The sequence below is a fragment of the Chlorocebus sabaeus genome, chromosome 1 (assembly GCF_047675955.1).
Source record: "Chlorocebus sabaeus isolate Y175 chromosome 1, mChlSab1.0.hap1, whole genome shotgun sequence".
NCBI classification, from domain to species: Eukaryota; Metazoa; Chordata; class Mammalia; order Primates; family Cercopithecidae; genus Chlorocebus; species Chlorocebus sabaeus.
In genome coordinates this window covers 53,589,393-53,603,555 of record NC_132904.1, presented here as the reverse complement: position 1 = coordinate 53,603,555, position 14,163 = coordinate 53,589,393, and the positions used below count along the sequence as shown (strand labels likewise).

Here is a 14,163-nt window from a genome sequence, read left to right as displayed (position 1 = left end):
AGGTATCTTCCAGAGGGGCACTTGCCATGGGAGAGGCAGAGGGGACCTTCCCCCTGGGTTGGAACCTGAGGTCATAGTGCCCTTCTTGCTGCCTTGGGTCTAAGGAAAGAGCTGGCAGCTTGCACAACAAGCTCCCACTGAGTGCTGGTCATTAAAACTCCCTTTCCGAAGGACGAGAAGCCAGAAGGGCACACAGGGACACATTTTTGGCTACGAGAACTCCAAGTTCAAAGGAGCCAGGCATGAATCTCCAGAGTACCAAATGACTGCAAAACCCTTTTCTTAATAATATTTTATTGTCAGTTATAAATATTTTCCATGTATCACCTATTTACAACTGCAAAATAGTTTGATATCATACCATCACCCACCAATCAGCATCTTTCTATAAACTCCAAGAAAATTGAATAGGAAATAAAAAGCTCTTCTTGGGGGCCCACTAACCTGGTTCCCCTGACTCCAACCCCACACGGACAGCAGGCAGCGTTGCAGTAGGTGCTACACAGTAGCAAAGAGGCAGCCGGAAGTGGCCCAAGTGGGTCAGGACGCCAGGCTCCTCAGGACATTGGTGACGCTCCAGTGCTGGCCCGAGCACTCCTGCAACACCAGCTGGAAGCCGAACTCCAGCTCGCTGTTCTCCTGCAGCTCCAGACAGCGCTTGGACTTGCGGTTCTGGATGGCTCCTCCCTAGGGGCCAGGGCAGAGAGCGGGGTCAGAGGGCATAGAGGCAACACACGGAGATTCAGGAGCCTCAGGCCCAGTGGCTAGTGAGGGCTGACATCCGTGTGGCCAGATCCCAGGAGGCTAGCATTCCCATGAAACTGCAGGCTCCCCCATCGCTGATGTGTTGGTCTCCTCTGGAAGACTGAATCTGCCGCAGCTGTCTTCACAAAGCCCTAGTTCTTTGCTAGGAGAGAGAATTCCCCACCCCCAGTTCTGTCTACCTAGCTGGGCTGTGGCACACCTGTTTGCACCTACAGCTCCTACCCCAGGGGCTGGGCCTTGCTCCCCATAGCTATTGGCTGGGTCACCTCTCTGAAAAGCCCCGTTTCTTGGGACAACCCATCATTGGCCCTCATTTGAGCATCACCAGAGGCCCGGGGCTTCCTACTCCTAGGGTCCATGCCCCAAACTGGACCTCTGGAGTCATCAGTACTGGTTTCAACCAAAGCTCCTGGATACTGTCTATTAGGCCATTAGGCTCCCTGAGTCCTGACATGCGGGATTTTCCCCCATGCTACTGATGTTCCAGAATGTTTGCAGCCATTCTCATTCAGTTTATGACCCAAAGCCCCTTGATGTTCTGTTCTTCATATCAGCCCTATAGCAACAAAGAGGAAACCCCCAAGTTTTGTAGTGAAATCCTTTCAGGGCCTTAGACCCTTTGGGTTGCTGGCTGTGAGCCTGAGGCGGCATCCTGGACTGTCTGAGCATCTCCGAGTTACCGCCAAACTTGTGCTCAACTAGATTTTGGCCTCCCAAGCAGACGGAATTGCTTTGGTGGGTAGAGGTCCTTATAATTGGACTCCTTGTAGCTTAATGGCACTTTAGTATATGGTCAAACTCACTTTTTCCCCAGAAACACCTCCTGTGTTTCTGTCTCAGGTATTTGTGTGAGAAACATGGACATTTTCATTTATTTATCCTTTCAGCATCCAATTAGGCCTCAAGTCCTGGCAATTCTACCTCTCTTGTGTCATGTGACTGTCCCCTTATCCTTTTCCCATCATACTTGCCCTGGTTCAGGCCACCAACTTCTCTCTCTCTGGGACAACTGTGTCAGCCCCCTAATGGATCTCTCTTCCAACCTCTAGAGGCGGGAGTGGTGATCTTTCGAAAATGCACGTTTGGCCTAACGGACAAAGCCCAAGCTCCTTAGTGCAGCACTGAAGGCCTCCACGGCTCAGTGCTGCCCTTCTCTAGCCTCGTCTCTGATCCTCCTCCAAGCTCCATGACTTTTGCTACAGCTGTACCAAATCCCTTGTACTTTTCTGATCCCATTTACATTAACTCAGGGTTCCTGAACTTTAAAACAAGCTGTGCTCTCTGCCTGGGATTCTTCCCCATGCTCCCATGACAGGTTAAGCCACAACCATGTGTCAAAGCTCAACTCCTGCTCCATTTCCTCCAGGAAGTGTTCTCTACTGCCCACCCATGCCCCACCTCCACTTCTACCTCCTCAGTTTACAAGCTGGGCTGGTGCTCTTCATTTTGTGCCTTTTCCAGCTCACAGTGGGAAGTGCACTGAGAGAGGGAGGGGTGGCAAACGTCTCCAAGGACGTCATCCAACTAACTCTGCCATGACCATTCCCATAGCAACAACTGACATCTCAAGAGAGTGTTAAGACTTGGTTCTCTATACAATGGGGAAAGGACAGTCTTTTCAAGAAATTGCCTGGGAAAATGTGAGAGAATGAAACTAGACCCCTATCTCTTGCTATATATGAAAATCAAATCAAAATAGATTAAAGACTTTAAGATCTGAGACATGAAAATCCTAGAAGAAAACATTGGGGAAACACTCCAGGATGTGGGAAACACTCCAGGACATTGATCTGGGCAACAATTTCTTGAGTCAGACCTCAAAAGCACAGGCAACCAAGGCAAAAATGGGCAAATAGGATCACATCAAGTTAAAAAGCTTCTGCACAGCAAAGAAAACAAAGAGCCCACAGAATGGGAGAAAATATTTGCAAACTACCCCTCTGACAAGGGATTAACAACCAGGATACATAAGAAGTTCAAATAATAGCAAGAAAACAAAACATCCAATTAAAAATGGGCAAAAGATCTGGACATTCCACAAAAGACTTATAAATGGTAAACAGGTTATGGAAAAATGTTCAGCAGCAGTAATTACCAGAGAAATGTAAGCAAAAACTGTAATCATCTCACCCCAGTTAAAATGACTTTAACCAAAAGACAGGCAATAATAAATGCTGGTGAGGATGTGGAGAAAAGGGAATCCTTGTACATTGTTGGTGGGAATGAAAATTAGTACAGCCACTATGAAGAACAGTATGGAAGTTCCTCAAAAATAAAACTGTATGATCCAGCAATCCCATTGTTGGGTATATACCCAAAAGAAAGGAAACCAGCATATTGAAGAGATATGTGCACTCCCATGTTTATTGCAGCACTATTCACAATAGACATACGGAATCAACCTAAGTATCCAGTAGATTAATGAATAAAGAATATGTGGTATATACACAGGATGGAATAATATTTAAACATTAAAATGAGATTCTGGTTTCACTGTCAAGATGGCCAAATAGGAATAGCTCCAGTCTGCAGCTCCCAGTGAGATCGATGCAGAAGGTGGGTGATTTCTGCATTTCCAACTGAGGTAGCTGGTTCATCTTATTCGGACTGGTTGGACAGTGGGTATAGCCCATGGGAGACAAGCTGAAGCAGGGTGGGGCGTTGCCTCACCTGGGAAGTGCAAGGGGTTGGGAGATCTCCCTCCCCAAGCCAAGGAAAGCTGTGAGAGACTGTACCGGGAGAACGGTGCACTGCAGCCCAGATACTGCACTTTTCCCATGGTCTTCTCAACTGGCAGACCAGGAGATTCCATCTGGTACCTACACCACCATGGTGCTGGGTTTCAAGCACAAAAACTGGGTGACTCTTTGGGCAGACACTGAGCTAGCTGCAGGAGTTTTTTTTTTTTTTTTTTTTCATACCCCAGTGACACCTGGAATGCCAGTGAGACAGAACCATTCACTCCCCTGGAAAGGGGGCTGAAGCCAGGGAGCCAAGTGGTCTGGATCAGTGGGTCCCACTCCCACAGAGCCCAGCAAGCTAAGATCTACTGGCTTGAAATTCTCTCTGCTAGGACAGCAGTCTGAGGTCAACCTGGGATGCTCAAGCTTGGTTGGGGGAGGGGCATCTGCCATTGCTGAGGCTTGAGTAGGTGGGTTTTTAAAATTTATTTTTATTATTGTACTTTAAGTTCTGAGGTACATGTGCAGAATGTGCAGTTTTGTTACATAGGTATATGCATGCCATGGTGGTTTGCTGCACCCATCAACTTGTCACCTACATTAGGTATTTCTCCTAATGTTATTCCTCCCTTAGCCCCCCACTCCCTGATAAGCCCCAGTGTGTGATGCTCCCCTCCCAGCGTCCATGGGTTCTCATTGTTCAACTCCCACTTATGAGTGAGAACATGTGGTGTTTGGTTTTCTGTTCTTTGCTGTTCTTGTGATAATTTGCTGAGGATGATGGTTTCCAGCTTCATCCATCTCCCTGCAAAGGACATGAACTCATTTTTTATGGCTGCATAGTATTCCATGGTGTATATGTGACACATTTGCTTTATCCAGTCTATTATTGATGGATATTTGGGTTGGTTCCAAGTCTTTGCTATTGTGAATGGTGCTGCAATAAACATACATGTGCATGTGTCTTTATAGAATGATTAATAATCCTTTGGGTATATACCCAGTGATGGGATCGCTTGATCAAATGGTATTTCTAATTCTAGATCCTTGAGGAATCACCACACTGTCTTCCACAATAGTTGAACTAATTTACACTCCCACCAACAGTGTAAAAGTCCTATTTCTCCACATCCTCTCCAGCATCTGTTGTTTCCTGACATTTTAATGATTGCCATTCTAACTAGCATGAGATGGTATCTCATTGTGGTTTCGATTTACATTTCTCTAATGACCAGTGATGATGAGTTTTTCCTATGGTTGTTGGCTGCATAAATGTCTTCTTTTGAGAAGTGTCTGTTCATATCCTCTGCTCACTTTTAAATGGGGTTGTTTTTTTATAAATTTGTTCTTTGTAGATTCTGGATATTAGCCCTTTGTCAGATGGATAGATTGCAAAAATTTTCTCCCGTTCTGTAGTTGCCTGTTCACTCTTGATAGTTTCTTTTGCTATGCAGAAGCTCTTTAGTTTAATTAGATCCCATTTGTCAATTTGGGCTTTTGCTGCCATTGCTTTGTATGTTTTAGTCATGAAGTCTTTGCCCATGCTTATGTCCCGAATGGTACTGCCGAGGTTTTCTTCTAGGATTTTTATGGTCCTAGGTCTTATGTTTAAGTCTTTGATCCATCTTGAGTTGATTTTTGTATAAAGGTGTAAGGAAGGGGTCCAGCTTCAGTTTTCTGCATATGGCTAGCCAGTTTCCCCAACACCATTTATTAAATAGGGAATCCTTTCCCCATTGCTTGTTTCTGTCAGGTTTGTCAAAGATCAGATGGTTGTAGATGTGTGGTGTTATTTCTGAGGTCTCTGTTCTGTTCCATTGGTCTTATCTGTTTTGGTAGCAGTACCATGCTGTTTTGGTTACTGTAGCCTTGTAGTATAGTTTGAAGTTAGGTAGCCTGATGCATCCAGCTGTGTTCTTTTTCTTAGGATTGTCTTGGCTCTGCAGGCTCTTTTTTGGTTCCATATGAACTTTAGAGTAGTTTTCTCTAATTCTGTGAAGAAAGTCAGTGGTAGCTTGATGGGGATAGCCTTGAATCTATAAATTACTTTGGGCAGTATGGCCATTTTCATGATATTTATTTTTCCTATCCATGAGCATGGAATATTTTTCCATTTGTCCTCTCTCATGTCCTTGAGCAGTGGTTTGTAGTTCTCCTTGAAGAGGTCCTTCACATCGCTTGTAAGTTGTATTTCTAGGTATTTTATTCTCTTTGTAGCAATCGTGAATGGATTTGGCTCTCTGTTTGTCTGTTATTGGTATACAGGAATGCTTGTGATTTTTGTACATTGATTTTGTATGCTGAGACTTTGCTGAATTTGCTTATCAACTTAAGGAGATTTTGGGCTGAGACGATGGGGTTTTCTAAATATACAATCATGTCATCTGCAGACAATTTGACTTCCTCTCTTCCTATCTGAATATCCTGTATTTCTCTCTCTTTCCTGACTGCCCTGGCCAGAACTTCCAACACTATGTTGAATAGGAGTGGTCAGAGAGGGCATCCCTGCCGTGTGCCAGTTTTCAAAGGGAATGCTTCCAGTTTTTGCCCATTCACTATGATATTGGCTGTGGGTTTGTCATAAATAGCTCTTACTATTTTGAGATACGTTCCATCAAAACCTAGTTTGAGAGATTTTAGCATGAAGGGGTGTTGAATTTTATCGAAGGTGTTTTCGCATCTATTGAAATAATCATGTATTTTTGTCATTGGTTCTGTTTATGTGATGGATTACATTGATTGATTTGTGTATGTTGAACCAGCCTTGCATCCCAGGTATGAAGCCGACTTGATCGTGGTGGATAAGCTTTTTGATGTGCTGCTGGATTCAGTTTGCCAGTATTTCATTAGGATTTTTGCATTGATGTTCATCAGGGATATTGGCCTGAAATTTTCTTTTGTTGTTGTGTCTCTGCCAGGCTTTGGTATCAGGATGATGCTGGCCTCATAAAATGAGTTAGGTAGGAGTCCCTCTAATAGTTTCAGAAGTAATGGTAGCAGGTCCTCTTTGTACACCTGGTAGAATCTGGCTGTGAATCCGTCTGGTCCTGGACTATTTTTGGTTGGTAGGCTATTATTGCCTCAATTTCAGAGCCTGTTATTGGTCTATATTGGTCTATTCAGGGATTCAACTTCTTCCTGGTTTAGTCTTGGGAGGTTGTAGGTGTCCAGTAATTTATCTATTTCTTCTAGATTTTCTAGTTTATTTGTGTAGAGGTGTTTATAGTATTCTCTAATGGTAGTTTGTATTTCTGTGGGGTCAGTGGTGATATCCCTTGTATGATTTTTTATTGCATCTATTTGATTCTTTTTTATTAGTCTAGCTAGTGGTCTATTTTGTTGATCTTTTCCAAGAACCAGCCCCTGGATTTATTTTTTGAAGGGTTTTTCGTGTCTCTATCTCTTTCAGTTCTGCTCTGATCTTAGTTATTTCTTGCCTTCTGCTAGCTTTTGATTGTGTTTGCTCTTGCTTCTCTAGTTCTTTTAATTGTGATGTTAGGGTGTCAATTTTAGATCTTTCCTGCTTTCTCTTGTGGGCATTTAGTGCTATAAATTTCCCTCTACACACTGCTTTAAATGTGTCCCAGAGATTCTGGTACATTGTGGTGGTGTTCTCATTGGTTTCAAAGAACATCTTTACTTCTGCCTTCATTTCATTATTTACCCAGTAGTCACTCAGGAGCAAGTTGTTCTTCATTTTCCATGTAGTTGTGCAGTTTTGAGGGAGTTTCTTTTTGCAATTGCTGAGGAGTGCTTTACTTCCAATTATGTGGTCAGTTTTGGAATAAGTCTGATGAGGAGCTGAGAAGAGTGTATATTCTGTTGATTTGGGGTGGAGAGTTCTGTAGATGTCTCTTAAGTCCACTTGGTCCAGAGCTGAGTTCAAGTCCTGAATATCCTTGTTAACCTTCTGTCTTGTTGATCTAATATTGACAGTGGGATGTTAAAGTTCCCCACTATTATTGTGTGGGGGTCTAAGTCTCATTTTAGGTCTCTAAGAACTTGCTTTAATAATCTGGGTGCAAGACTTAGACTCCCATACAATAATAGTGGGAGACTTTAACACCCCACCTTTAATATTAGACAGATCAATGAGACAGAAAATTAACAAGGTTATCCAGGACTTGAACTCAGCTCTGGAGCAAGTTGAACAATGAGAACACATGGACACGGCAGGGAGGGCATCACATACTGGGGCCTGTCAGTGGGCAGGAGGCTGGGGGAGGGATAACGTTAGGAGAAATACCTAATGTAGATGACGGGTTGATGGGTGCAGCAAACCAACATGGCACATGTAATACCCATGTAACAAACCTGTATGTTCTGCACGTGTACCCCAGAACTTATAGTAAGAAAAAAGAGATTCTATTTGCAACAACATAGATGGAACTGTAGGTCATTACATTAAGTGAAATAAACCAGGCACAGAAAGACAGACAACCTAAAAGTTAAAAAAAAAAAAAAATGAATTCCTGGAGATAGAATGATGGTTACCAGAGGCTAAGAAAGGTAGTAGGGAGGAGAGGAAAAAGTGGGGATGGTTAATAGGTACAAAAATACAGTCTGATAAAAGGAATAAGCTCTAATAGTAATACAACAGGATAACTATAGTTAATAATTGATTGTATATTTTAAAATTACTAAAAGAGTAGAATTAGAATGTTTCTAACACAAAGAAATGATAAATGCTTGAGGTAAAAGATAACCCAATTATCCTGATTTGATCATTACACATTATATGCCTGTATGACAACATTACATGTACCCCATAAAATATATTCAACTATTATGTACCCATTGATGTAGTTTGGATATTTGTTGAATGTGATCCCCAATGTTGCAGGTGGGACCTGGTGGGAGGTGTTTGGATCATGGGCTGGATCCCTCATGATGGGCTTGGGCCGCCATCTTCGTGAGAGGGGAGCTCTCTCTCTCTGAGTCTACATGAGATCTGGTCATTTAAAAGTGTGTGGCACCTCCTCCCACCACTCTCTCTCCTGCCTTCATCATGTGACCTGCAAGCTCCCAATTCATCATCTGCCATGAGCAAAAGCTTCCTGAGGTCCTCCCAGAAGCCATGTTTCCTGTATAGCCTGAAGAATCATGAGCCAATTATACCTCTTTTCTGTATAAAGTACTCAGTGTCTCAAGTATTTCTTTATAGCAATGCAAGAATGGCCTAACACAGACTTAAGAATTAATTTTTTTTTTTTTTTTTTTAACAATTTAAGACTAAAAAAAAAACTTCAGTACTTACAACTGTTGAAATGGGCGGTACCTACTATAGTTAACATATATAACCCTATGACCCAACACTTCTGTCAGAAACGTTTACCCCAAAGACATGCGCATGAACGCTTTCTAGAACACGATTTATAAAACTAACCTGGAGACAACTCAAATGCCCATATACAGCAGACATACAACTCATGGTATATTCATATGATGGAATCCTATATAGCAATAAAAACAAACTATAGCTATACTCGATAAGGATAAATCTCACCAATACAATGTTGAGCAGAAGAAGCCAGACAAAATACAAACATTATTCTATTTATATAAACTTCCCAAACAGGAAAAGCCATGATGTGAAAGTCAGGATGGTGGTCAGCTCTGGGGAAAAGGAAGTGGGAAGGTGATAGGCAGGAATTCACAAGGGTGTTGTTGGCAGAGTCCTATTTCCTGAGGTGGGTGATGGAAACCTAGGGATTTGCTTTATTTTAAACCATGGAGTTGAAACTATGTATTTTATACATGTTTCTGTATGTATCCATGTTGTTCAATTAAATCAAATCCAGCTCCCTGAGAAGGGACTTGAGTCACAGGTGAAGGAGGCAGGGACTGAGAAGTGGGGGTGGGGGGGGTGCGGGGGCGTGGCGGGGACTGTGTATGTGTGTGTTGGGAGGGGATATGGGATTCCCAACTTCCTGTGTTGGGGTCATGGCCCAGCGGATCACACAAACCTATTCAGAAGCGTTCACGGAATAAAGCAAGGTCCCACCCACTGTGCCCCACACCCCAGGGGCCTTCCCTGGGGACAGCAGTGATTCAGTGTACTCAACAGCACAGAGACCAAATAATAAACGGGAAACTGAAACAGCAGCTGTTGGGGCCCACCCGTTGCCAGGGAGAAACCTGCAGGCTCGGTCTCTGAAAGGGGCCCTTGGACAAGCCTAGAAAGGGCCCTGGAATCCCCATGCTGAAAGAGACCTTGAAGGCCAGCCTCACTCTCACGTGCTGAATGGCCTCTGTACTTGGGCCATGGGGCCCTTCAGCTCTGCTTGGTACCTCCAGGGAGAAGGATCTAACCCTTCCGGAATATGCAGTCTTCCCCTAGCTGCTCACCCTTGGAGCCTGCCCCTCCCAGAGCTAAAATCCTTGTCTTGGCATCCCCCGAGGAGTGGCAGAGCTCCCCTGAGGCTTCCCCAGTGGCTGTTCCTCTACACCTTCCCTTCTGGCAGGGGAGGTGAGGCGGGAGTCTCCCAGTTCTCTGCATTTCCAGGTTTAACTTTCCCAGTTCCTGGCGGGACAATTTTGTATAATTTTCCAAACTGGTTGCCCTCCTTTGAACAAGCTCTGGTTAATTTCTGTCCCTCAGGACTGACCACAGCGCCCAGGGTCACTGCCTTATTTACACTGGACAAGAGACCCCTTCAACTTAGCCAAGGAGTTGGCACGTTGGGGCCACATGGTACTCCTGATGGGTGTGAAGCACAGCCTCGAGTTGTCCTCTCAAACCTCAGTCTACCTTGAGTGCCCATCCTGTCCCTTAAAGGCTAGACTTTTAGGCCCAGAGGCATCCCCTATGCCACTTGCTCCAAGCAAGGCCAGACCATTGCTCCATGGCCCACATTTCCCTAGCTTCTGTGTAAAACCTTGTGGCCTGGGCGTATCTGCTGCCCACACCCAGGCTGGGCTGTGTCGCTGATGCTTCTTGAACAGATCTGTGGCTAGTTCCCCGGCCCTGCCACAGTCCTGCCAGCCCAGTGGTCTGTCTTCCCCGCCACGCTGGGAGCAGCACGCAGGCAGGGGACCAAAACCAGCCACTCTCTCTAATTTGCAAGAACTATTGGCATTTCCGGAACGAGGCAGAAAGGGAAGAGTGCTGAGCTAGGATGCTGAGGACACAGCCGTTTTCCTGGTGGTCAGCTGTGTGGCCTGGGCAACCCTCTCCCCCCTTCTGGTTTCATTGTCTGCAGGGCCAGATGGTCATTTCTGTCCTGATTCCTGGAAGGATGAGCAGAGGACTGATAAGAAATCCTGTTATCAGCTCTAAAACATACAGATCAGTGTGGGGGCTATGACCAAAGCACACAGCAAATAGGGGCCCGGCCCAAGTGCCGCTGCCCACTCCGCTGAAGATTCTGGCTGCTCAGCTCATCCCTGGGGCCGGCCCAGGCCTTGCCAACAGAGAGGTGCTGTGCAGACCCTGGACCACTGACTCTTGGAGAAACATGTCCCACACAGAAGACACCACAGCCCCTTCTATGCTTGCCTTCCAAGGGGCACCTTGCCAAATTCCAGAGAGGGAGGCAGGAACAGAGGTCTCTGAGACATAAAGTGTCCTTCAGAGACTCCCATCAGACATTTCCCAGGCCCGGCCCCAGCCCAACCACAGCCTCAGCACCCTAGAGACTAGAAGTGTGATGACCCTGTGCCAGAGGCAGCCAATGTGGCTGCCTGAAGGGATGTGGGAGGGATGGATCACGGCCAAGAGTTGCGGGGGAGGCGAGTGGATGGGACACAACCTCCATGAGAATATCTGAGCCTGTCAGGGGGGTGGAGTATGAGGCCAGGAGAGTTCCCTCCCTGGAGGCTGGAATGGGTAGTAAGTCCTCTAGAATGGGTAGTAAGGCCATGGTGGGGCATTGCTGAGCAGAGCCCTGACCTGCTCCCTGGAACACATCTGAGGTATAGAGAGAAGAGCCAGGCCACCCTTTGATGCTGGAGATAGCACTGGCCACCAGCACTGTCTTCCTGCTGTCCCCCTTCTTGACCTCAGCCTCTTTCACTGAACAAACTCTTTCGTCTTCTCTCTCGGAAAATTTCACTCACAAATATTGCAAAGAAGACTTCCTTTCCCACATTCAGTGCCTTCCTGGGAAGTTCAGCACCGTGGGAGCAGCCTCGTGTTTTACTAATTACTTCTGCCTGTGGGTTCTGCAGCTGAGAGGAGAGCAATAACAACTATCACTTATTTACTATTTGTTTAGTACTGTGCCAAATGCTTTACATGCCCAATTTCAGGTCTTCCTGACAAAAGCCCTGAGAGGTAGAATAATTATCCCCATTTTACAGGCTTGGAGACTGAGGCTCAGAGAGGCTGGAAGACTTGTCCAGGGTCACATGGTCAGTAAATGAGTAGTAAGTAGTGCCAGGCTGGGAACCCAGGGGGTCTGCCCCCTTCACGTTCCTCACTAGGATGGTGGCCAGCCCCAGCCCCTGCCTATCACAGTGGTGGTGAACTAGACTGAGGGAGCTGGTGGTACCCCAATGCCTAGGGTGAAGGGTCACCTCAGCAAGCTTCAAAATTCGGTCTGTTTCCTCTGAGGGCCGTCTGCAGAGACACTGTTCATTAATCCTTCCATTCAGCAAATATTTAATGAGTGCCCACCATTCTAGGCCACTGAGATACATCAGTGACTAAACAGAAAAAGATCTTTGCTTTGTAGAGACTGTATTCTAGGAGGGAAAGCAGAAAAATAAATTCCAAAGTATGTGAGAAAGTGATAAGGTTGTATATAAAAATGTAGACAGGGAAAGAGGCTCAGGGGTGGTGGTGAGCTGGAGGCAGACGGCAATTGTAAGAGATGGCCGGGGAAATCCTCAATCAAAATTGAGATCTCAGCAAGGACAAAGAGGAGGGGAGGAGGTGGCCCAGGGCAGAGGTCGGGGAGTCATGGGCCCCAAGCTTGGGGTTAGCGGGAGGAGATGAGGTCCAAGAGGTGAGGGTAAGTGGGGAGGGCCTTGTGGCCACTGAACAGACTTTGGCTTTTTATTTTTTTCTTGAGATGGAGTCTCACTCTGTCACACAGGCTGGAGTGTAGTGGCAGGATCTCGCCTCAGTGCAACCTCTGCCTCCCAGGTACAAGTGATTCTCCTGCCTCAGCCTCCTAAGTAGCTGGGATTACAGGCATGCACCATCACACCTGGCTAATATTTGTAGTTTTAGGAGGGACGGGGTTTTGCCATGTTGGCCAGGCTGGTCTCGAACTCCTGACCTTGGGTGATCTGCCTGCCTCAGCCTCCCAAAGTGCTGGAATTACAAGCAAGACTTTGGCTTTTAATCTGAATGACAGGGCCAGCCATTGCAGAATCTGACTGACAGGTTAACCAGGTCACTCCGGGTAGTGCTGTGTTGGGCATAGCATTGCAGGAAGGAAGGAAGAAGGGACACTTGTTAGCCAACTTCTGTCCTCACTCCCAGGGTCCAGCCGGCATCCTCTGGGCCAGTCTCATGGCCTTAGGCTGGGGCTTCATGCAGAGACCTGGGCTGGCCCCTCCCTCCGTGGAGGGCACAGTCACTTGGTTCACCAGCCCTGTCATCTACATTATTTGTGTAATACTACAACTACATAATCTGGAAACACACAATACTTTTAATTAAAGAATTTAAATAAGGGCAATTAAACCTGGCAGGAGAGAAGCCATAGCACACAGAGAACTTAATTGGAATGAAAACCAAATTAAATATGGAAACGGCAGCTAAAAAAAAAAAAGAAAAAATCAAAAGTTGAATGTATAGTATTTAGAAGGCTAATAATAATTCCTACAGCCAGGTTCCTACCTCCCAGCCTAATTCCTCCTCCTTCTGGGCCTCTCAGGAATAGGAACTGGAAAGGCATCAGCAGAAGCAACGAACCTCTGTGCCTCGCCTTGGCCATGTGATCCCAGGAAAATGACTGAGCCACTCTGGGCTTACAAAAGGAAACAGAGCATGCTGGGGCACTCAATTTGTGTCTCAATATAGAGAACTGTGTGTAGACTGGGACGTGTGGAAGCCACAGTCCATGAGCCTCTTGGGCACCGAGGAGCAGATCCCAGGTTATTACACAGCTAAGCACCTCTCTGCCTCAGTTTCCCAAGTATGTGTCTGTGGTGCCTACGTGTGGAACAGCTAGCACCAGATTGGCCTGTTCCTCCTGGAATGTAAGAGTTAGAGTTGCCTGGGGGCTTGTTAAAGTATAGATCACTGCCCCTCTCACTTCTGATTCACTAGGTCTGAGATAAGGCCTGAAAATGTGCCTTTTAAAATTCCCAGGTGCTGTTGCATTGGTGGTGTTGGTCTGGGACCACACTTTGAGACCGCAAGCTATGACCCCCTTTCAGGAAAAGGTTGGGCCCAGCTGGTCGCTTGCACCCTGAGGTAGAACATCTGGAATATTTGGGTTAAGCTCAGGCTGGTCTTACTTTTGCAATCAAGGAGTTCACAAGGATGCTTGTGTGTACTAACTCGTGGATTCCAAAGACTTCTCTGCTTATTTCAGAATTCCCATTCCACTTTCCTTTTTAATTAATTTTCCATGGGCAAGCGGCCCAGTGGGTCTTTGGCTTTAAGCATGGTGAGCTCAGGAGTTTCTAGGTTAAGTAGTTAATGATTAGTAATCAAATACTTCAAAGCATGTGTGGGATGTTACAGCTAGTTAAAGAAACCCTGAGATTAAGTCCCTTTTTTTGGTAGAGTTAAGTGGTCTTTTTGTATTATGAATACTCA

General features: G+C 45.8%; 1 protein-coding gene across 2 annotated transcripts in view; it reads right to left on the bottom strand.

Moving 5' to 3' along the window:
• Positions 1-277: 277 nt before the first annotated feature.
• GALNT18 (polypeptide N-acetylgalactosaminyltransferase 18) overlaps positions 278-14,163 on the bottom strand; it is a 355,896-nt gene continuing 342,010 nt past the window's right edge. For both annotated transcript variants that reach the window (XM_037999716.2, XM_008006704.3), the window contains one exon: positions 278-687. In XM_037999716.2, the coding sequence (XP_037855644.1) occupies positions 541-687 (147 nt within the window). In that variant the 3' untranslated portion in view covers positions 278-540. The remainder of the gene's footprint in view (positions 688-14,163) is intronic.